General features: G+C 45.1%; 1 protein-coding gene across 1 annotated transcript in view; it reads right to left on the reverse strand.

Annotated features, from left to right (window-relative positions):
• Window positions 1–349: 349 nt before the first annotated feature.
• Rnf182 (ring finger protein 182) overlaps window positions 350–24,239 on the reverse strand; it is a 55,804-nt gene continuing 31,914 nt past the window's right edge. Inside the window, 1 exon segment of the mRNA NM_001109117.3 lies at window positions 350–7,933. Within this exon segment, the coding sequence (NP_001102587.1) occupies window positions 6,981–7,724 (744 nt within the window). The 5' untranslated portion in view covers window positions 7,725–7,933 and the 3' untranslated portion in view covers window positions 350–6,980.

Raw genomic sequence — 24,239 nt, forward strand, 5'->3', positions numbered from 1 at the left:
AAAGGTGACCAAACAGAGCATGATGGTGTCAGCCTCTGGCCTTTTTGCGTGTCCTCATGGGTGAGCATACCTGCACACAAACATGTACCCAACACTCACCCATGCATACGCACTTGTACATGCACATACGCACACATGTGTGCACACACAAAAAAAGAGACTCCTCTGATGGCAGGTGTACGGAATGACTATGACTAACGTGGTTTACATGAGGACTATGAGAATTGAAGAAGGCTGACTGCAAGGGGCAAGCTGGCGTACTATTGTATGATCATCACATTTGGCTGGAAAGGGTGAGATTTTAGTTGTGAGATACTGGGGTTTAGTTAAAGAAACAAAGACATGTAAGGAAATTTTAGAATGGGGCCATCTAATTACAGAGAAAGCAAACCATTACATCAAAGAAGACACACTGAGAACACCCCCTAATCAAGTCAAGTCCCCCACGTTTCTAGTCCGCGCCTGTGACACCTTTGGTCATTCCCACGGGTTGGTTTCTCATTTGTTAAATGAGGCAGCCACACTCTGAGCCGTTAAGTATTTCAAGCACTAACACTGTGATCAAGATTTTGCATCTGGTGCGTGTTTTCCAAAAGCTGGGAGACCGGGTTCCACTCCGAGGACTTCACAGCGGAAGTTTCACGGGCAAAGCAAATAACCAGAGGAATCGCTCCACCTGAGACTTTCTTCTGCGTATATTTAGGACTTCCTTTGTGCAGAGTGACTCAGAAGGCTCATGCTGATGCAGATGCTGATGCTGATGCAGATGCTGGTGCTGATGCAGATGCAGATGTTAGGGCTGACGCTGTGAAATCTGGACAAGGGGGCCAATCAAGTTGGAAGCAAGTGGGAATCTCAACCGCCCGCCACAGTCTGCGCTCCTGGCAGCCTGCTCCTCTCTCCTTCCCATTTCCCGTGTTGCCGTTCTACTTGGGACCCCCTAGGAACCACTGCTTTGATTTGGCCGTCCTGTAAATTCATGTGCTGGCTCGGTGACTTACATTCGATTTCAGATTCTACACCATAGCAGGGTTTGGCTGCTTGCTTGTTTGTTGTTTGTTTGTTTGTTTGTTTTTGTTTTGTTTTGTTTGGTTTGGTTTGGGGTTTTTTTTTTTTCCCATTCTCAAAGGCAGATTTCACCAAGTGTCTCCCATCCAACTAACCCTATTGCTAAGGGGTGTTGTAAGAAAGGCTTCCGAGATAAGTAAGTTTAAGGACTACAGTACTAAGCAGGTCTGTCTAAGCCTCAGACTTCAAGGGACTGACTTCTCAGTGAGTGTCTGAGAAGACCATGGCCTTTCATCTCCTTCTACTCACGTGGCCCTTCAGGGATCAGCCATTCTGACACATTCCACAACGTATGTTATAGAGTAATTTCCATCGTAAGATCCTGCTTTTCAAAACAGTAAACTAGGATTGTCTTCTTATTCTCCCAGTGACCCATAAAAGGCACAGGTATCCTGTCAAAAAGCCAAGGAAATTTTTTATATTATGCACTGTAAGTTGCTTGAATGTGGGTCAAAACAATGATCTTTAAGCTACGGTCAAAACATCTGGTGAGGTTCGATTGAGACATGGAGCTGCAGTGGGGAACAGGAGGGGTGATTAGTGTACTTCCCTCCCCATTCCAAAGCATTCCTTGGCCTCCAGGGATCACTCTGTACCCCACACTCCACTCTGGCAGAAGGAAGGCCCATAGAATCAGGTCATCATCTGTCCCGTTTTAACTGGTGGTTTCCAGCTGCTCAGACCACAGGAAGCTGGAAATAATTGTACAATCTGAAGATCAAGCCAAAGACAATTTATGACCACCAATTTAATCATTACCTATACAGTTAGTTCTAGCCGGAGTAGTGAGAAAAAGCACATCAGACAGAAGCAATGTCAACGAAGAAGCCCATTGCTTGGCTAGGATGATTTCCAGTGCTCGATGATGTAGAACACGGGAAAAGAGGAAGGAATTGTCTCTGAGGCGAGCAGCTGAGAGCATCACTCCATGAGCAGGGAAGAAAAGGCAGGCAGTTAGTGGTCATAATAATAATAATAATAATAATAATAATAATAATAATAATAATAATAATGATGATGATGACGACGACGACGACAACGATGACGACGACGATGATGATGTTTTCAATATTACTTACCTGGGTAATTAAAAGAGGTTGGTAGACTTACATGGTTCTCTTTCATAGCTGTTTCCTAAAATGCATAAGCATGTACGTGTGTGTGTGTGCATTCATGTAGATACACATGCATGTTGTACTTGTGCATGTGTGCGCAGGAGGATGATAACCGGTGCATGGGGTTCTTCTAAAAATGACATTTTAAACATCAGAGAATGGGGAGGGACTAAAAGGGAAGAGTGTAGGAAGTTTGGGTTCAACACAGATCACAAATAGATGTTCATTTATTATTAATGGAGCTCCTTAGTATGCAAAACACTGTCTCGAGCACATGTGTTGCTAAAATAACTAAGATTTGTTAAGAATTCTGTGAGAAGACAAGCCTTTTAATCTGGAGACTGACGATAAAAGGTTTAATGCATCCCAAAGTCTCCAGATGGAACTGGATGACGCCAGCTCCCAGAATCACCTTATCTTGGTCCAAAAACCATCTAGTGACCCAGAAGAAGATGATTTTTGATCGGCTCAACTACAGTGAGATCGTGTTGGGAGGAATTAGGGAAAGTGTTAAACTGAAAATTATATGTCATACATTTACCCAACAAAGAAAACAAACACGGTTAGTTTAGATGCCAATGCTGGATGCTAAGTAAACCGGCAATAATTGCTTTGTTTCAAACAACTTCGCTCCATGCTTCTGCAAGTTTCCACAGGGAAAGCTTATCTAGGCTTTTTGTTGTTGTTGGGCTGGTTTGGTTTGGTTTTTGTTATAAACCAATCTGAAATCTCTTTCTACATGGGTTGACCAAATGATGCTAATTCCACCTTATCCCTCTTGGGTCTGACAAGCATACGGTCTCTGGCTTCCATCTGACTTTCCCCCTGGCTGTTCCAGAATCTTCTCTCCAGCGCCCCCCCCCGGGGGGTATTCAGAGTTCCAGGTTTGGGGCGCTCAGGGTCAGTGCTTTTCTTGCTCTGCCTCGGCATCCATCTCTCCACTTCCACAGACTCAGTTGCTTTGCAAAGGCAGGACTTCAGGCTGCTCTTCCCTGAGGAGCATAGACACAAACACACAAAACGACTTTCTTTACACTTCGTAGGAACAACAAGGTCACAGGCAACCTGCCCATCCAGGACACTTTCGCCTGGAACTCATATAAACAGTACAGTCAACAAATATCTGATCAATTAAAATGTTGGCCAGGTAATTGTCTTGTATAAATATTTGAATTAAATCAAGGCCCAACCACTTTGAAAAGTAAGTTATCGTATACCCCAACTTAGTATCATAGTATTGAGGCTGGAATTTAATTCCTGACCATACACAGTGATTGCAATTAGGTTGGGATTATTCCAGGGATTTAAGCCATATAAGAAAGTGGGTTTATTCGTTAATGTATCTGAGACTCATTTAGAATTTATTCATATTTCAACGTTCATCCTCCACAATCGAAATCACCATCTTTTAGGTGCTGCAGACATGTTTCAGTGGTTAAAAACACTTGTTGATCTTGCAACAGCCATGAATAACTCCAATCCCAGAGGAATGCAACGCCTTCTTCTGACCTCAGGCGCCGGGCATACACAGGGTTTCCAGATATATGTGCAGGCAAAACATCTCGACACATAAAATCATAAAGAAACGTTTTCCTAAAAGGAAACATTTTAGACAAAAGTAAACTTACAAGGAAAGACCCAGCACTAAGCCTACAAGATGTGTAAAACCCCATGATGGTTACTGAAATAAAGAAATATAATTACATCGGAAGAGGGAAAAGATGTGGAAAACATATAAAATGCAAGCTGCAACACAAATGGTTAAACTCGGGGATTTTACCTGAATCTGAGGCTGTTGCTATTGGTTTTGAGGAAAGTTCTAGAATATTATGTAGTCTGACTGAAAATATTCCAACGGGTCAAGGCAACCTTTAAGACTGTGTCAGCAAGAAAAGAATAAAGAACACAGCCATCTCCATTGTACTATCCCAAGCTCCCTTGCTGCCCCTCCCTCTGAGGTCCTCAAAGTCCCTCACAGCTCCTTCCTCTAAGGTCCCCTCTTGACTCCTTCTGCTTGCCTCGCAACCGTCAGGATTCCTCTGCCTTTGCATCTGTCGGGTTAATGCACTGAGAAGTTTCATCACGGTTTCCACAATGCTCGCACTCCTGCAAATGTGCACTGCTTCCTGGTTTCTCAGCAGCTAAGGCGGAGCTCACAGTATAATCACAGGGGACCAGGGGATCATCTTCCACAACCTGCTTCTTTGCTCACTTGTGCAAAGATTTCTGAAGCACGTTAGACCATTGTTCTTGATGGATGTGTGGTGCTAATTCACTAATACGAACACAGAGCTGCTGCATACTCTTAAATCACTCAATGAGGATCATGACTAGTAAACTTTGTGCTTTTTTCCAGTTTGGCCAGACTCTACAAGTAAGGGATGTCTTCACCACACTGGATTCTATCTTGTTAAGCAGTTGGGGAGAATTAATCACATCAAATCAAATAGAACATTTCATTGATAAAGATCATATTCTTATTTCACCTTCTGCTCCACTTGGAAAAAAATGAGGGCCTTTGTAGAGATGAGATAGATGTGGTTAGCTTTGTAGGAAGCTTCTAAGATTTCCATGTGGATGATAAAGGCCTTGGTTTAACGAAAGTTCGCACTTGGGACTATCTAAAGTGATAACGGCATCTCGACCGTAAATCAGAGAAAGCAAACATCTCACTTAGAAATCATAAAATTTAATAGACAAGAGAACATTAGCATAGAGATTACAACATTACAGGATCGCCCCTCCCATTCGACAGCATGGAGAGCTGTGTTGTTCTGTGTTGTTGTCATACATTCAAAACTCTTTAAAACCAGGTCAGCACACTGGCATTAGGAAAAATATTGCTACAGCACATACAGAAACGACTTCAGCACTGCAGACACCACACGAACTAGCAAAACACAGAGTGGGTCCGAAGCCTTCTGGAAATCTCTTCCTGTGGTCACTTGACAGCTTACTCAGTGTTACAGTTCAGACAAAATGTGCATCTTTAAAAAGGAAACCTTATAAATATATAAATCCAAACCACAAAACCTCTTAAATATTGTATTTACTCAAAGTACAAACGGAATTCTGGAAACCACATCCACAACACTACCTAAAACTAGGGTTTCTGGAATCATAAATGTATTTAGCTCTAAGTTGGGGTTTAAATTTCACTGGACCACATCCCACGTGTATTTTCTCATTACTTGTACCTTGGACATACATGTTCTCCAAGTCAGTAGTTATACAACGAAATTAAAACTCCTATTCTAGTTAAGTATCCATTTTCCCTCAATGTGGAGATCAGAACCGGCCCCCTGCAACTATATCACACAAGAAATATTTCATCACAAACAAGTTAACAAAACCCTGGTAAAGCCCTTTGCTAAGCAATGTGGGTATAATATTGTTAAGTTGTCAGTAATAAGTCTCAGAGACTAAGAAGCACTCTTTCCTCTTTCTGACTAGTGAACATTCTGCGAACATTCTATTCCGCCACCTAAAGCCTGCTGGGCAACTTACTCCCATAAATATATACATTCAGCGTCACCCCCGCCCCACCCCCACTTCATGAAAAGGCGTCCAGACCCAAGCCACGCAGCTTATGCTTTTACAGAAAATAAATTAAAGTCTCAAATCTATCCCCAAACTGACAGAATAGCAAGCAGCCTCGAGGGAGCCTGCACTTAACCACCTCCACTCCACTTCGAGCAGGGCATCAGCTTGGCGGGGCTGCACCTCTCCCCTTGTGTGGACTTCATAGGACATAAACTTGTACTACTCAGCAGAACACGTGGTTCTTAGTGCCAGGCGCTAGGGCAGCTGGTGGCTTGTTGCTGGGTTTTCACGATCACAGGTTCCCTCCAGAGCATTGCAGGGGCAGCAAAGCCCACCCTATGCAAACTTCTAAAACAAGCCTCCAGAAACTGATTGCAACTACTTTAAATGGAACTTTGTTCAGGATAAGGGATGAGGTTGGTTGGGGACTATGGTTAAAAATCAAACGAAGCATTTTCACATTTTAATATTCTGGTGAATATTTCCACATGCAAAAACTGTTCAGATCATCCCAGAGGAGCCTGGGAGAAAAACACGGGTGGAGGAAAAGGCCTGTGTTGAACATAAATGACCATGCCCTGGCATGAGGTCTAACTCCTTGTGCAAACCTCTCAGCGATGTCTGTCTTCTACGGCCACCAGCCAAAACAGGAATCCTGCAGGAAACCACCCAAGAAGATGAGACTGAAGGACCCTGGGGTGTGGGGGAGGGGGAGAGGGGCTGCACAGACGCAAAAGGAATCTGAGAAGAGGCAGCTGACTTCAGAGAAGCATTACCTCAGGAGAGAAAGCACCTGATGATGAGGGGCTCCAGCGCCAGGAAAATGGGGGGTGCTCCCACGTGCTTTTGAGCAGCCTGCCTCTGACATCTACCCACAATCATGGGACGCGCCTAACCTCAAGGAGGACTCCATTCATCCCCACCTTCGCCCAAAGAACCTGCCTCGTTGTAACACACCTTGCCTGGTACCTGAATGAAAGCACTCCCTGGGCCTATGCCTTTGTTTGCGGACACAGCTTTGCCTCTTGGCCAGCCCGCCCCTATATAGAAGTGAACTTTTTTTTTTTTTTTTTTTTTCAGAATCCAGGAAAACCCATCAAGCCAAACTCTGGATGGAAAATGGACCGCAGACGCATGGCCGAGGGCTTCATTGAGGCTGCAGACACTAATCGTAGGGAATACAAAGGAAAGCAGGTCACACGAACGTCGGTTGAACGTAGCCACATGTGCCGAGTTTCCGATTCTGCATATTGATTAAGAAGGAAGTGCCATACAGTCCAGAAATTCATGACAAACGCATTGGCAAAAGCCATATACCATAAGGATGACAAGGCTAGAGGGGACAAGGCTAACAAAGACCACGCCCAGGGTGACCTTCTTAGACACCAGTAAGTAGATCCCTAAGGGCAGGGAGCTGAAGTACAGCAAACCTAGCAACCACACCAGGACCCGGATGGACGTCTGAAAGAGCAAGGAGGTGCAGTTCCACACCGTCCAATTGTGGGACACTGTGGTGACAGAGTCGAAACTTGCTGGCCTGTAGAATTCTACCACAGGGGTGGAGCTGAGAGACGGGGAGCTCTCCCTCTGTACCTCCAAGATGGTGATCACCAAGCAGTTGGAGGATGTGTGGGAAGGGCTGACAAGGGAAGCCAGCCTCTTGGGGGTAAGCAGCAGCTCGGTGGGGTTCTCGGGCAGGCATTTCTTCCCTTTGCTTCCGCAAGTCAGATTTACAAGGATGTTATTGTCATCGGGCAGACTGCTAACTTCGTCATCCGGCAGGCACGTCTCAAACCTGCAGAACGGGCAGACGATGACACCTTGGGGAGAGTCCCCAAAGTCTATGATCTTGTAGAGGCATTTGGCGCAAACCCTGTGACAACACTCCAGGACCTTGGGCTTCCGCTGTTTCAGGTTGTACCGGTTGTAACAGATCTTACACTCGAGCTCATCTGAGACCTGAAGCTCTGCAGGCTCTTCGGGCGGCTGGCTGGCCATCTTGAATTATGGACGCAATCTTCTGTAGACGTGCCTGGCTGAGCGGTGACTTGGATTAAGGAATCCCTCTGAATATCACATCATCCGAGTCAGGCAAGGAGGCTGGAAGGGCTGGAAAGGGAGGAAGAAAATCCAGAAGTCTTTTGACCATTTTCAGCTCCTGCAAAGTGCTGTCTCTGACACATATTTTAAAGGGGCAGCTGAAGGATCTGCAAAGGAAAGAAAGACCAGAGATTGTAATAGAGCAAACGGATCACGGGAAAGGTGTTTCTGAGAACTGCTTCATGGCGTTTTCTGAGTTCCAAGGATCAGGAGCAGTAGACCTAACAGATTAAATCCCTTCCTCTTTCCCCACTCTGGCCCTGGGACAGAAAGGTGTCCTGTCCATGCTTTGGTCCACAAACATCAAAAGAAGGAACTCAGCCTAACATGCATACAGTGCACTGAGGAACACCTCAGTACCGAGTGCTGTACAACAGGGTCTGCTGTAACGAGGGCAGATTATCTTTGAAATTTGTACCAAATGTTGGTCTCTTTGACCATGGGACTCATTCACAGTACCATCGTAGAAAACAGCTAATTAATAAGCACCTTCCGAGGGGCTCACAAACACACCCAAGAATCTTCCTGCTGTTGCTTACTTGTCTGTCTGTCTGTGTCAGTCTTACTTACTACATAGCCCAAGCTGGCACTGAATTCAACAAGCCCATGACTCAGGCTGATCAGCGCTGAGATTGGGGGTCACACCCCACCATGCCCAGCTTCCCAAGGGAAGCTTTAAGGATGAGCATTAAGAATGTGTTCTCAGGAAACATTTTGCTGGAGATAAGAGTGCTGGTAAAGGAAACAGATGGTTTTCACTTCTTTATCTGTTTTGCAAATGTCCTTCGTGTTTGACTGGTTTATTCCGATTTTTGTTTCAACGCCAGGCTTGTGCATACACATCTACACAAACTAGGATAAAATGCAGAGCCTCTGATAGAGGCACTATAAACACATCCAAATCCTGAGAGAGAGAGAGAGAGGTGACATGGAAAACACATACAATTACACACACACACACACACACACACACACACACACACACACACACACATACACACCATAAACACAGGAAAAGTCATTCATAGGTAGCTATCACCTATGAATATAGGAAATACTCACTATTCACCATCACACCTACTACATGTCATGTAAATGCTCCACATATTCTCGCTATCCACCATTGCACCTACTGTGTGTTATGTAAATTCTCAGGGCCTACAGTAAGCAGAAGGCACTGTGCAACCTGCAGGCCTGCCATTAGCAACAGTGATGGTTGCTGGCCTTAGCTCTGGACAAAAGGCAGAAGGTTTATTCACACGCAGAGTGGGGCATCTGTAGTGAGCATCCGTGAAAGAGAACAGCGGCGTGGAAAATCTCCAGATTGTTTTGGTTGGCTTTAATACATGATATTGGGGGAGTAGGTTTGTCTTGAGTTACACTGTGCTTGGAAAGTCTTGAAATGGATCTGAATTTCTGAGCGCACCCCTCCAAGCAACATAGCTGTTACAGCATTTCTGAGGAGAGACAGCAACTGTCTGCAATTCAAAATTTGCTATGGATCGCACCACCCTTAAAGGAACGGGCAGCGGAGAACTAAATTAAACTCAGGATTTTTAAAATCAAGAGCACATATTGTCGTTCTTCTTATTTATGAATTTTGCTAATTCTCAGAGGACTTCTTATTCTACATGGCTGTAAAATGGGTGTCAGCAGCAAGCAGTGTGCTTGTGGCAATGCCAATCAATGGGCTCTGGTGATGAGCCAAAAATTAAAAATAGCCTTTTTCATCTATATTGAAATAGGTCTCTGGGATTTTTCTGTCCAGTGTGGAGTTTGGTGATCAAATGTGTGTTTATTCTGTAAATGAATTCAGAGCTTTGAGGCCTCTGACCTAGTGTGAGCAACGGTAAAATGTGCTCTTTAAAAGTGACACAGAACCCCGCTGCAGCCTCGTAGCCCACCTTTGCTACTTTCCGAGCTGGTTCTTTAATTGCTCTCCCACCTGTCGTATGGCTACTATCCAATTCAAAATGTTGGGTTCTTTCTGGTCAAATCTGGACACATATCTGATTTAAAAAAAAAAAAAGTCTAGTTCATCTGAGTACATAAATTCTTTATCCAGTAATTGAACACTATGTATATGGAAAGAGAGAAACAAGGAGAGAGAGTGAGTTTTCATGTGAATGTGTGTGCCTGTGTGAAAGTGTATGAGATAGTATGTGTGTGCATGTGAATGTGTGCGTTATATGTATGTAAGAGAGAGTATGAGAGTACTGTGAGTGTGTGTGTGTCTGTGTGTCTGGGTGTGTGAGAGTGTGTGTGAGTGTGTGTGTGTGAGTGAGTGCGTGTGTGTGAGTGTGTGGGTCTGTGTGTGTGCATGAGTGTGTGTGTGAGTGAGTGCGTGTGTGTGTGAGTGTGTGTGAGTGTGTGTGAGTGTGTGTGTGATTGTGTGAGTGTGTGTGAGTGAGTGCGTGTGTGTGAGTGCATGTGTGTGTGAGTGTGTGTGTGAGTGTGTGTGAGTGTGTGTGAGTGTGTGTGAGTGTGTGAGTGTGTGTGAGTGAGTGCGTGTGTGTGAGTGCATGTGTGTGAGTGTGTGTGAGTGTGTGTGTGAGTGTGTGAGTGTGTGTCTGTGTGTGAGTGTGTGAGTGTGTGAGTGTGTGAGTAAGTGTGTGTGTGTGAGTGTGTGTGAGTGTGTGTGAGTGTGTGAGTGTGTGAGTGTGTGAGTGTGTGTGAGTGTGTGTGTGAGTGTGTGTGTGAGTGTGTGTGTCTGTGTGTATCTGTGTGTGTGAGTGTGTGTGAGTGTGTGTGTCTGTGTGTATCTGTGTGTGTGTGTGAGTGCATGTGTGTGAGTGTGTGTGAGTTTGTGTGAGTGTGTGTGTGAGTGTGTGTGAGTGTGTGTCTGTGTGTGTGTGAGTGTGTGAGTGTGTGAGTGAGTGTGTGTGTGAGTGTGTGTGAGTGTGTGTGAGTGTGTGTCTGTGTGTGAGTGTGTGAGTGTGTGTGAGTGAGTGTGTGTGTGAGTGTGTGTGTGAGTGTGTGTGTCTGTGTGTATCTGTGTGTGTGTGAGTGTGTGTGAGTGTGTGTCTGTGTGTATCTGTGTGTGTGAGTGTGTGTGAGTGTGTGAGTGTGTGTGTGTGTCTGTGTGTGTGTGTGTCTGTGTGTGTCTGTGTGTCGGTGTGTGTGTGAGTGTGTGTCTGTGTGTGTGAGTGTGTGTGTGTGAGTGTCTGTGTGTGTGAGTGTGTGTGTGTGAGTGTGTGTGTGTGTGTGTTACACCTAAGGCCTTGCACATGCTGGACAAATGCTCTACTACTGAGCCACCACCCTGGCCCCACTTTTTAAAACACTTCATTTTGACAAAGGATTCCACTAAGTTATTCAAATTTCCGTTTAACTCACTCTGTAGCCAGACCAGTCTTACACTCATAATCTTGTCCAAGCAGCTGTAATTACATGCTGACACCACCAAGCCCATTTTGGGATGTGCTTTTTAGCTTAGTCAACGGTCCCAAAATAAAAATAAATAAATAAATAAATAAATAAATAAATAAAATACATTACATTTACTTGTACACACACACACACACACACACACACACACACACACGCATAGATATGCATATATATCCATGTAACACTACTTTTGAAAAGACAAGATCATGAGTTTGGGAATCAGCAGGACATGAAAGGAGAGGGAGGGACAAAGGGATATAGGTGCAGTGTCCATGTATAAAGTATCAAAACAATAAATTACAAAAAAAAAAAAACAAGCCTAGATATGACCATACAGTGTAATGGTTAGCCCTCTGGACTTTGGATCCAGTGATCTGAGTTCAAATCTCAGTGGAACCTGTCATTTCCTTCCTGAGATCTTCCCTCACTGTGAGGACTATGGTTCTGGAGAGCAAGTCATTCCTTAGTACTCTGTTCTTGGGCATCTTTGTCATAGATGAGTAACGAGATCCCTACAACCTTATATAACAAAGTTTAATCCCAGGAGGGAAAAAGCCAGCTGCCTGTGTGCAGCATACAAGCATGTAGAGTGTGTACAGTGTGTGCAGCATGTAGTATGCAGAGTGTGCAGCGTGTGCAGCATTGCAGTGTGTGCAGCATGCAATGTACAGCATGTGCACTCTTTGCAGTGGGCAGTGTGTACAGTGGGTGTAGTGTGTACAGCATCTAGTGTACAGCATGTGCAGCATCTGCAGTGTGCAGTGTGTGCAGCATGTAATGTGTAGAGTGTGTAGCAAGTGCAGTGCTTGCAATGTACAGCATGTGTAACATGTGGTGTAAATGGTGTGAGCAACATGTGCAGCATGTGCAGTGTTTGTAGTGTGCAGCATGTGCAGCGTGTAGCATGTAGTGTGCAGTATGTAGCATGTGCAGCATGTGTTGTTTACAGTATGTTCAGCATATAGTGTGAGGTGTGCAGCATGTAGTGTAGAAGTATGTACAGCGTGTGCAGTGTATGCAGCTGCTGCTTCTCTCCGCCATCACCATTCCTCCTCCGTCTCTCCTCTCTCTGCCATCACCATTCCTCCTCCATCTCCAGTCTCCACTGCCATGAGGGAGACAGTCGCAGCTAGCCAACACTTCTTCACAGAAGGTCACTTGCTCTGGCTGGAAGCAGCTTAGATTCTGCTCTTTTGGCATTCAAGAGCTCCAACAGATACAAAAGTGCCTCGCATCACCCCTGGGAACATGTTCCTTGTATTTGTCTGATCACCCCCTGTGGCTCTCCAGTTACGCACATGTTCTGGTTCCTAGACAGACATCCTCTCAGGAAGCCCGTCCCTTTACATTTTGCTTCAGATCCCTGTTCCACATCTCAGCGACTGAACTGCCTATGGGCCAGTCACACAGCTCACCACCTGGATGTCTCTCTAGGCTGTTTTTAAATCTCCTGTCTGCAGCTGCCCCTCTGTGTTGTGAAGCATGGTTCCAGCCATTCCTGTAGACTGCCTCTCCTTTGGCTGCAGTGACACCATGCTCGCTGTTACATGACTGGGATCCTGATGTGACTACTGTGGGACCCATGTGCTTGCAGTTCTGTGAGAGGTAGAAAATGGGATGTCCTGAGACCACGGGGTTACTGGTACAGCTGAGGTACAGCCAAGTAACAGGAGAGAGCCTTCCTTCTCTGAAGTGGAAACCTATGGTGGTTTTCTTGTAAAGTCAGTTGTGCTGGATGGTGTCTTGCTGAGGCAGTCACGTGAAGGAGTGTTTTCCTGGTGAAAGGATTTCTCTAAAGTGTGAAAGAATGCATGATGCTAAGAAGGACCCAACAGACAGTGGGCAGTGCTGGATGGTATTGGTACGCCTTGCCATTCCTTAATGGTCCTCGTTTTTATGACTTCATTGAAAGAAATGCACCAAACAGCTTCTGTGTTCTGGTGGCTTCTTGCCACTTCCGTGGACTCAGGCAGATTGGCAGAGTAACGTCAGCTGAAACCAACTCACGTGGAGTTTGCTAAGACAGACTCACTTGGTGTCTTGTGAGTCAAGACCTGTGTGAGGACATGTGATATTTGGAGGGCATATAAATAGGACTCAACAGTGACTGGGGCTTGCATAGCTGGCTTTGCAACACTTTGTTGGTATTGTGTTTTCGTCTTTGCTGATCTTCACTTCGTTGAGAGAGGTGTGGCCGAGAACTTCTCCTGGCATTCCTGCTGGTCCTGGTTGCTCCTGCTGACTCCTGCTGATTCTGCAGAGACCTGGCTGTTTCTGCTGTGTCATGCCATCACTGCTGACTCCTGTTTGCTATGGACTGAACTGGACAGCTGGTACATATCCTGACAAGGCAGATTGGATTTCCTCCAAAGAACAATTTCTAAACGGGTTCACTTCTCCCATATCCCCCATGTCCTAATAACCTTTCTTTTCTAATACTTCTGGTATGTGGTGGGCTAGAAGTGAGGTTAAAGCATGGAAGGAAAGAACCCATATTAAAAGTACGATTTGAAAAATCAAAGCCTAGGGCTGGGGATTTAGCTCAGTGGTAGAGCGCTTACCTAGGAAGCGCAAGGCCCTGGGTTCGGTCCCCAGCTCCGAAAAAAAAGAACCAAAAAAAAAAAGAAAAAGAAAAAAGAAAAATCTAAGCCTACACTTCTCCAAAGCCTGGGAGACAGGAAGAATGCAGCCAAAATGTTTGTGACACCTTGGTCTTTTGCAGGATAGATAGATAGATAGATAGATAGATAGATAGATAGATAGATAGAAGATAGATAGATAGATAGATAGATAGAAGATAGATAGATAGATAGATAGATAGAAGATAGATAGATAGATAGATAGATAGATAGATAGATAGATAGAAGATAGATAGATAGATAGACAGACAGACAAACAGACAGAGACAGAAAGATAGAGACAGAAAGAGAAGAAAAAGGAAAAGTAGAGGAAGGGAAGAGGAGAAAGAAGGGAGGAGAGGAGGAAGAGAAGGGGAGAAGGAAGGGAAGGCAGAGGAAGATGAAGAAGAAGAGAAGGAGGGGAAGACAAGGAAGAGGAGGAAGAGGAAGAGAAGGAGAGGAGGAGAAGAAGAAGAGAAAGGGAGGAGGAGGTGAGGAGGAAGAGGAGAGAAGAAGAAGAGGAGGCAGAGAAAGAGGAGGAAGAAGAGGAGGAGAAAGAGGAGGAAGAGGAGGAGGAAGAGAAGGAGGAGAAGGAGGGGGAGGAGGAGAAAGAGGGGGAGGAGAAGGAGGAGGAGGAGGAGGAGGAAGAGGAGGAGGAGGAGGAGGAGGAGGAGGAGGAGGAGGAGGAGGAGGAGAGTTTTCAGTCTGTCTTCTATCCTCTGTGCTCCTGTTCCCCTGTGGAACCATTAGGCTTCAGCTTTAGTGCCAGTCTGGCCCAAAAAGAAAGCCATTATCTGTGCCTACCTCCTTACCTTCAGCTCTTACAGAGCCTGTGGCTGCAGCAGACTGTAGAGCTCTAACTCCAAGACAGGCTTGGGAAGGGAGAGGCAGACGGGAGAGGGAAGGGGGCAAGCTGCTTCAGCTCGCTGGCTCCCGGATCCCTCGCCAATGTAATTCCTTGGACAAGTATTGATTCATAAGGGAAATTGTGATGAAAACTGAATTTGTAGAGAACATTGATAATATCAACCATGTTTCCCATGACATAAATGTGTGTAATAAATTGATCTCCATCCCTCGTTCATAACTTATGCTTAAAATTCATTTTCTAAATGTTCTGTACTTTTAAAATTTTTTCTTCCTTGACGGCAAATAATTTGATGCCCATAAATAAGAATCCTTTCACTGTTCACTTGGCTACCTTTCTTTTTTATTTCATTTATTTATTTTTATTTTCTGTGCATTAATGTGTTGCCTAAATATGTATCTGTGTGACGGTGTTGGAACTCCTGGAGCTGGAGTTACAGATGGTTGTGAGCTGCCGTGCGGATGCTGGGAATTGAACCTGGGTCCTCCAGAAGAGCAGCCAGTGCTCTTGACCTCTTAGTCATCTCTCCAGCCCTGTGGCATCTTTCTTAACTATTCCTTTCAAGTTTTACACTGTAATTCAAATAATTATACTATTATAACTGCCAGTTAGATGAAAAGGTAGATAAGAATTCTGCATGCTTTTCCTTTTTAAACTTTTATATAGTTTTTAGAACTTGGACTGTTTGCAGGGCTGGGGGACAGCATAGAAGCAAAAGGGCTGAGGACAGGTCCTCTGCACCTGACCTCGTAAAAGCCAAACTCTGCAACTGTGCCTGTAATCTCAGCCCTAGAGGTGTGGAGACAGCAGGATTCCTGGGGCTTTCAAGCAAGTTCATCCAAGTTGAACTGCTGAACTCCAGGCTCAGGTTCAATTAGACCCTGCCTCAAACAGCAAAATAGAAAGACACCCGGAATATCCTCTGGCTTTTACATGCCCCCCAAACACATGTGCGTGTGTGCATGTGCACACACTCGCGCACACACATACACACGCACATACACACAGGCGCATGCACACACAACATGTACACACGCACACATGCACACACGCGTGCACATGAATCTTTCCCATTTGGAGCTTCTTTTCTAGATTTCTATTATGTAACTCCTCTATGCCAAATTCTAAATGGGTTCATGGTAGATAAGTCACTTTGTCTAATAGTGCTTACCCTGACCCTTTGCCTGCACAGCAATTCTCCATAGCAATTCTCCACAATGCTGACAAACACCCTCTACAATATAGTCTTCTTTTAAGTCGCCAACAGGTTGAAGAACCTGTTTCCTCGTCTTTTAATCAACAGGCACGGGCTTTATCTTAGGGTTTTATTGCTGTGGAGAGACACCATGACCAATGGACTTTGATAAAGGCATACATTTAACTGGGGCTGGTTTGGTCCATTATCATGGCGGGAAGCATAGCAGCATACAGCCAAATATGGTGCTGGAGGAGCCAAGAGTTCTACGCCTTGATCCAAAGGGAGCAAAGAGGAGACTGGATTCCACACTGGTAGACTGGAGCTTAAGCATGTATTGGACCTCAAAGCCCAGTTCCATACTTCCCCCAACACGGCCACACTACCTCCAACAAGGCCACACCTCCTAATGGTAGGCATTGAAACCCATGAATCTATGGGGGCCAAAACCTATTCAAACCACCAAGGCTTCCTTCTGACCAACAATCTGAGAGTAGAGCAGCCCTGTGGGAGTTCAGAAGCCTGACCTCAAGGTGCCTCACACTTCTGCTGTCGTCTCTTTCAGCCTTGAAGAATCCCAGGTCAGACTCCTGAAGATCAGAAACAACAGAAGCCTAAACAAAACCCAGAAGCAACACCAGTCAAGAGAACAAGACCATCATGGTCCATCCAGCACCGCCTTAACCCCTGGGCCAACCACCTCATTTACATTAAGTGGCCCCGAGACACACACGCCTAAACACCCCACTGACTCAGTAAAGCATGCTAACTCAAGAGTGAAGGATTCTGGTTGCTCTTAGCCATTCTACTTTCAAAATTATGTGTTTCATGACAACAGAGAGCCACGGTATGCTAACCCATTTCCAAACTGATCCAAAGTCAGTTTCTATCCAACCAAGGTAAATTTCCCTTCACTTAGCAATGGGGAACATTCCTAACTGCAAGCTTTAGCTCCCTGGGTTGCAGCTATTGTGATTCTTATGTTAGAAATGATTAGTCAAAATAGAGCTTCAATGTATTCTTCTGGACATAAGCCTTTATGGTTCTTGTTATAATGATGTTCACTAATTAAAGAGAATCTCGAGACAGAACTCCGATATCTTAGAGACATCAAATGAGCTCGGTATTAATTCCCAAGGTTCTGCTATGACGTAAGACTCTTCCCGAGATGACAGAAGTTCAGATACAAGGGAGCACTTGTAAGATCGAGATCAATGAGCCCATACTGCTTACTATTCTGGGGCTCTTTCTGTGTGACTTGTGTTATTCCAAGTGAATTAACTGAGAGGCAGTGGGGTGTGTTCTGTTTCTTCAAAATATCTCAGGGACAGGGTTCATGTAGCCCAAGTTATGCTCACAAAGGTCACTATATAAATATAAACAGAGATATAAAAATAAAAATATAATCAGCACTGCTGGAAGATGATGGGATGATGTATTTCTTTTTTTTTTTTTTTTTTTTTTTTGGTTCTTTTTTTTTCGGAGCTGGGGACCGAACCCAGGGCCTTGCGCTTCCTAGGCAAGCGCTCTACCGCTGAGCTAAATCCCCAACCCCCGGGATGATGTATTTCAAATGGATGCAAGTGTCATGTTCATTATCTGTGGCTACTACCACTGGTGACAGTGCCAAAGCTTGCTCCTCTCCATGGTGGTGGCAGTGCTGAAGGTTCGCTCCTTTCCAGTTCCTTTCGTACCAAGTGGAAGATCACTCTTCAAACATTTTCCTTTCCTGGCCACCAGCTTTCATGACATCCTAAGTTCTTTGACTAATAACTCTATCCCTCTGCACATAGCATGGCAGAGCATTGGTTTTTAATCTAAGCTATTAATAAATCATAGAGAGGCGACTTTTCCTTGATGCCATCTCTTTCCTTCATAAAATCCTATGCTCCTAATCTTATTATGTAAGGCATTCGAGTCTCAAATTGAGCTCAAGCCACAGATTGGTGACCTACCCCCAAGAAAGTGCAGTCAGCTACTGACTTCCAGTTGGGGCTTGAAAGAGCCACCTGCCTGTGACTTGCACTGGCTGCTCATCAGCCTCTGTTTTCAGTCCTAATGATCCGAGTTCTCCCTCACGGACCATGGGTGGCCTCTAACTCTGTACAGGTGACCACCTCAGAGTTAAGATGCTTGCTATGCGTTTCCATTTCGCAAACAATCCTTCCTCAACAGCAAGTAACAGGATCCAACTTGGAAAATCCTAAAAGCGTAGACTCAACAGATGCTAAGCACTCATTCCTGAAGGATCAACAGCTGCTGCCCCTAAAAGTACTTAATCTGCAACGCCATAATACCCCGATGGTTGCCTAGCAACATATGGAAGGTTTCAGAAAGCCTCCCTCAAAGATGAAAACTTTAACTTCGGCATTCACCCAAGATCAAGCCAATTTAATATAATGGAGAGACATCATCTATTCATCGGGAAGTGCCAAGTAATTGAAAAATCCATGCTGCTGAGTTTGAGAAATCCCGCAGGGCAAGCTGGCTGGCAAGCCAGATCAGCTCCCTGTAGGTTCAAGTTAGAGACCCAGTCTTAATATATGAAGGAGAGAGATCAAAGAGGATAGCCAGTGTCAACCCTTGATGTAAGCACGCACGTGCGTGCACGCGCACACACACACACACACACACACACACACACGCACACACGTGCATACACAGAGAGAGAGAGAGGGAGATGCAAGCACACATACATACTATACATACGCATGCAAAAAATAACTATACAAAAATACTAGAAATTGCGGTTGGGGATTTAGCTCAGTGGTAGAGCGCTTGCCTAGGAAGCGCAAGGCCCTGGGTTCGGTCCCCAGCTCCAAAAAAAAGAACCCCCCAAAAAAATACTAGAAATTTAGAATATATACATTGAAATATTTTAAGCGCATCAATATTGTAAATGATAGTAGAAAGACTATGCACTGAACTCAGTCTTAGAAGGGCTGTGGGCTTTCTATGAACAGAAGAGCCCACTTTCAAGTAAAGCACAACCTACCATTCTGCAATGCTGTTCCGCTAGCTGATGAACTGAGATACCACAGTGGTTTGAGTGAGAGTGACTTCTATGGGCTTATATGTTTGAATGGTGTTTCCCAGTTGGTGGAACTGTTCAGGAAGGATGAGGAGGTGTGGTCTTGTTGGAGAAGGCATGTAACAGGGAAGGGGGCTACACCATCCCCAGTTAGAGCGCGCTCTCTCTCCCTCTCCTTCTCCCTTTCCATCCCTCCATCTTGGATAAGTATTTCAGCTCTCAGCTACTACTCCAGCACCATACCAGACTGCCTGCTGCCGTGCTCTCCACCATGACGGTCATGGACTCTAATGCTCTGGAACTGAGAGCCCCAAACTAAATGATTTTTTTTCTCATAAGTTGCTTTGGTCAAGGTTTTTCATCACAGCGACAAAAATGTAACTAGGGCAGAGGCAGATGTCACAATTCTTTTGCTTATAGCACCTATGTCAGACACTAATGAATAATAAATAAGTCCTCTTCAGAGGTTGGCTTGCTCGGTACTTTATTTTTTGTTTGAAAAGGCAAACAAGATATAATTTAAGAAGGTTAGCCTGGGGCATAGCTCAAAGCACTTCCGTCATATGCATGAGGCTCCTGGTTCAACCTCCAGCAACACACACACACACACACACACACACACACACCTACACACACACACATACACCTACACACATGCACATACACACCTACATACTCACACACACACCTACATACTCACACACACGCACACACACCTACACACACATATGCACACACACCTACACACACACACACACACCTACACACACACACATACACCTACACACATGCACATACACACCTACATACTCACACACACACCTACATACTCACACACACGCACAGACACACCTACACACACATATGCACACACACCTACACACACACACACACACACCTACACACACACACATACACCTACACACATGCACATACACACCTACATACTCACACACACACCTACATACTCACACACACGCACACACACCTACACACACATATGCACACACACCTACACACACACCTACACACACACACACACCTACACACACACACATACACCTACACACATGCACATACACACCTACATACTCACACACACACCTACATACTCACACACACGCACACACACCTACACACACATATGCACACACACCTACACACACACACATACACACACACACACACACACACACACAGGGGAGAGGGTTTAGTAGGAACACAGCTTGAAAGAAAATTACACTACTGAAATTGACTGATTCCTATCTCCTCATTAATATAATTTTTATTAAGTCCTTCTTTTACTATTTCCCTTGGCCAAGATTTGAAACCTTATCAAGAAAAGAAAAGAAACCCAAAGAAATTGGCTACTCTGGCGCCTCCTAGGAAGGCTCACCTGCTAACCCCTTGGTCTTCATGGTGCCTATGAGAAGGAGCCTTTAGGAGGAGGGCCTGAGTAAGAGGCCTGTAGGTCCCCGGGTAAGGCCCTGAAGAAGAAACCCTCACCTGTTCCCTTCTCTCTTTGCTTCCCAGCTTGTGAGCTAAGTGGGTCAGCACCATCATGGGTTCCCACGATAATGTTTGCCTCAAACGCTAAGACAAGCAACCTATGGTTGGAACCTTAAGCACTGTGAGCCAAACTGAGTCTCCTCTCCTTAGGCCAAAGACCTGAGGAGTCTCGTTACGATGGTGGGAAGTTCGGGCACAGCGTTGGTTCTCTGCAGTTTCTGTGATTTGGTCTCTGTGATTTCAAACGCGGAAGAGCTGGTTATTGTGATGCCTGTGCCGCGCAGATTAGCTCCTCTTCCAAGCCAGCAGAACTGCCTTTCCTTTCGGAGGCAGAGGTCACTGGGTTATTCGTCAAATGGAGCACACAACTCAACTCCTGAAGCTATGGTTGAAAACCGCAGATCGCCCCTCAGAGTGCTTGAGTGGGCGCTGGGAACGGCATCTCCAGCTGCCATTGACATTTCTGAAAAAGCAACGTGGATGGGGAAAACTCACAGGGCCCCGACCCCAGGAAGGACTAATTGTTGATTAATGGCTGCTGAGAGACGGAGAATCAGTCTCCTCCAAGGATGAGCCTCTTGGTAGTCTATCTAATCCCAAGTTGGAGGGGGGGAATGTGGGGAGAAATGATATAACTACAGAACTTCATAAACTGTTTTTCTCGGTTCCCATAATTCCAGAGAACATTTCCTTTGTTTCCAGCATGAATAAAGATGGGTCCGCCACCCCCACTGAGAGGGAGCAGATTTGGGCTATTGAGTCCAGCGATTCTCTGACTCAGCAGAATGTGGCCATCTAATCAACGCACTGCTCCAATTAACACTGGGCAAACACATCCTGACGAGGGACAAACATTACTTTCTGAATTCCAGCATATCTAATATATATGCCTACTCTAAGATGACGGGAAGAAAAAGAAATACACATCATTAAATTGTACTGAAGTCATTTGCCCCAAATTGCCTCTTCTCGGTTGGCCTTTTAGAGTCGATCCCGGCGAACGTGTCACTTTGCACACGAAGCGTCAGTATTGACTGACTGACACACATTCATTCAACTGTGAAGGTGAGGATAAAGTAAACACTGTGATTTTTTTTTTTTTTTTTGGTTCTTTTTTTCAGAGCTGGGGACCGAACCCAGGGCCTTGCGCTTCCTAGGTAAGCGCTCTACCACTGAGCTAAATCCCCAGCCCCGTGATTTTTTTTAATGGAACAAAAAATGATACTTGTATTTTAAAAAAAGAAAAAGACTGAAAAAAAAAAGATGTGCTATTGAGGTGAAGTCATTTTGCTGTAGGACTGACATATTGGATGCTCTCTTCCCAAAAGGCAAGCCCAGAAAAACACTTTTCTCTCATCAGCTCAGGAAATAAACAATGGTTTGAGCTAAGCTTTTAAGTTAACGGAAAAATTCTTCCTATTTTTATAGCCGGGAGTAAACAGCCCCGCTGTTGTTATCCTCTGACGGCCGGGATTAGTCAGGAAATATACTCACTGAAACAAGTGGAATTTACAGCTCTGTAGTGAGTTGAGGCAGCTGGAGCAATGGCTCCCCCTTCAAGCCTAGGCTCACAGCCAAACGAGAGGCAGCGAGGTAAGTGTTAAGAGACAAGACCACCAGTGACCTAACAACAAGTGCCGGTCCGCAGTGTCCCTACCCAGGTTTGCCTTAGTATATGAACACCTAGAGTTAGATGGTCCAGTCAGTCTCTCGCAAGGCCTTTCGGGCCATTAAGGGACACTATTGGCATGAGCTAGATGAGACTGCAGCCAGCCCAGCGTGGCAGACTGCTGTATAGTAAAATTTTATACATACTTTAAAATGATTAAGGCTTCAGTGTAACAAATTTATAAACCAGGAATGAGGTCATTTGTTTATTACCAAGTATGGGACGCTCCTGCTGTATAGCAAAGTGCTTGTTCTGTCTTTGTTTGTACTGTACTGTTACTCTGAGACAGGGTCTAACCACCTAGTCCAGGCTGGCCCCCAGCCTTCAACCTACCTGGCACCGACTCCTGGATGTCACCACCCCAACCTGTGCAGTACCATTGCACACTTGGCAGCATGCTAGCTTTGCTGACACAGGCATCACCACAAACAGGAGTCACACACTGTTAGGACATCAGGATGGCTGGGATGTCGCTGGGAAATAGGATTTCTCAGCTCCGCTAGCATCTGTGGGACCACTAGGGTACATATGGTCACTGTCGACCAAGACAGCCTCATTATCTATTTTAGAGAAGGCAGGGAGGTATACACGGGCCACAGAGCAAGTGTGGACGTCAGAGGCAACCCCCAGGAGTCACTTGTCTTATCTACCATGTGGATTCCAGGATCAAACTCAGTTCTTCAGGGTTGGCAGCAGACACCGTTACCTTCTGAACCACACAACTACCATCATGGAAGCCATTTTCCATGGTGTGTAACTATAGATTAAGGAGAAAGATGCCACCATTATTAGGCCAAATTAGATACAGCACAAAGACAGGTTTGTTTGTTTGTTTGCTTGTTTGTTTGTTTGTTTGTTTGTTTGTTTTAATGGAGGGGAGACAGCTTTTTGAAAACCATTAAACCCGTATTTAAACTTTTTGGTATTGATCAACTAGCATCCAGGAGTGAGTGCACGAGCGACATGGATATCTTTAAGTAGAAGCTTGAAGCGCACTCTCTTCCCTTGGCTCTTATTTTCAGGTGTGCAATATCAAACCATACACATTTTGTCTTTTTGCAATAAACACAGAAACGAGAACATCAGAGCTGGAATTCAAATGTTATCAACCCTGGGGGAATAACAGAAATCAGGAATGGGAGGCTTGTGGGAGGGAGGCAGGGAAGTCTGGAGAGGAAGTGAGCTGAGCAGAGGATGCTGAGCCGAGGCTGGCAGCATGAGCTTGGGAACGAGAGAAGTAAAAGCTGGCTAGATAGGGAAAGAAAAGTGTCATGTCTCAACCCAAGAGAAAATGGGGAAGCTGGACGCATGAGAACAGGAGGCAGTCACTGATTCCAGTGCTTAAAAGTCACAGAAAGACACCCATGGAGGAGAAGACAGTGGCTGAGGGCTTAGAGCTTTGGCCAGGACAGAGAGAAATGATAAATTTCAGGGCAGGGTCCATGATAAATCTGACCAGACACAATAACCAAGGAGAGAAAGGAGGAGGGCACGAGAACAGCCTGTTGGGTTAAATGAACTATGGATGATAAATCAAGGGAGAGCATTCTCGGACGAGTGATCGCATTAGACTTGGGCTCTTGGAAACAGCGATCTTTTCCACTTGGCACTAATGTAAAATCAGAGGTCATTAAGCCAAAAGGCAGATGGCAAGGCAACCAAACAACAGAGCATCGTGAAATTTTAAGTGCCAATGTTGTATAACAGCGACACGTATGTTAACAGGGTTCTAACACTGGATAAAACTGAGAAGAAAAAAAAATCAATTCCCTTCATTTGGAAAACATGTTTTTATTACCTAATGAAACTGAAACTGTAGTGACATTGATTTTAGGGCCGCAGACAGGGATTGCTGATTTAGTGTCTAAAAACCGTACAACTGCAGTGTGGAAACCACCTTGCCAGAGAGCCCACGGTGCCTTGGAAGGCTAAAGCATCAGCTATGTCCTAAAGCTGTAGCATCAGGATGAAACTTAGACAAACCCAGCCTAGCATCCCTGGAAGATCACCCCTCAGAGGGCAGCTCATTCTGAAAATGGACAAGCAAAGTAAAAGGCTTAAGAGTTCATTCTTCCCTCTCCCCAAACCCCTCTCCTTCTCCCCTTTCCTCTCCCCTTCCTTCCTCCTTCCCCT

Source organism: Rattus norvegicus, chromosome 17, assembly GCF_021556685.1.
Source record: "Rattus norvegicus strain SHRSP/BbbUtx chromosome 17, alternate assembly SHRSP_T2T, whole genome shotgun sequence".
NCBI lineage: Eukaryota > Metazoa > Chordata > Mammalia > Rodentia > Muridae > Rattus > Rattus norvegicus.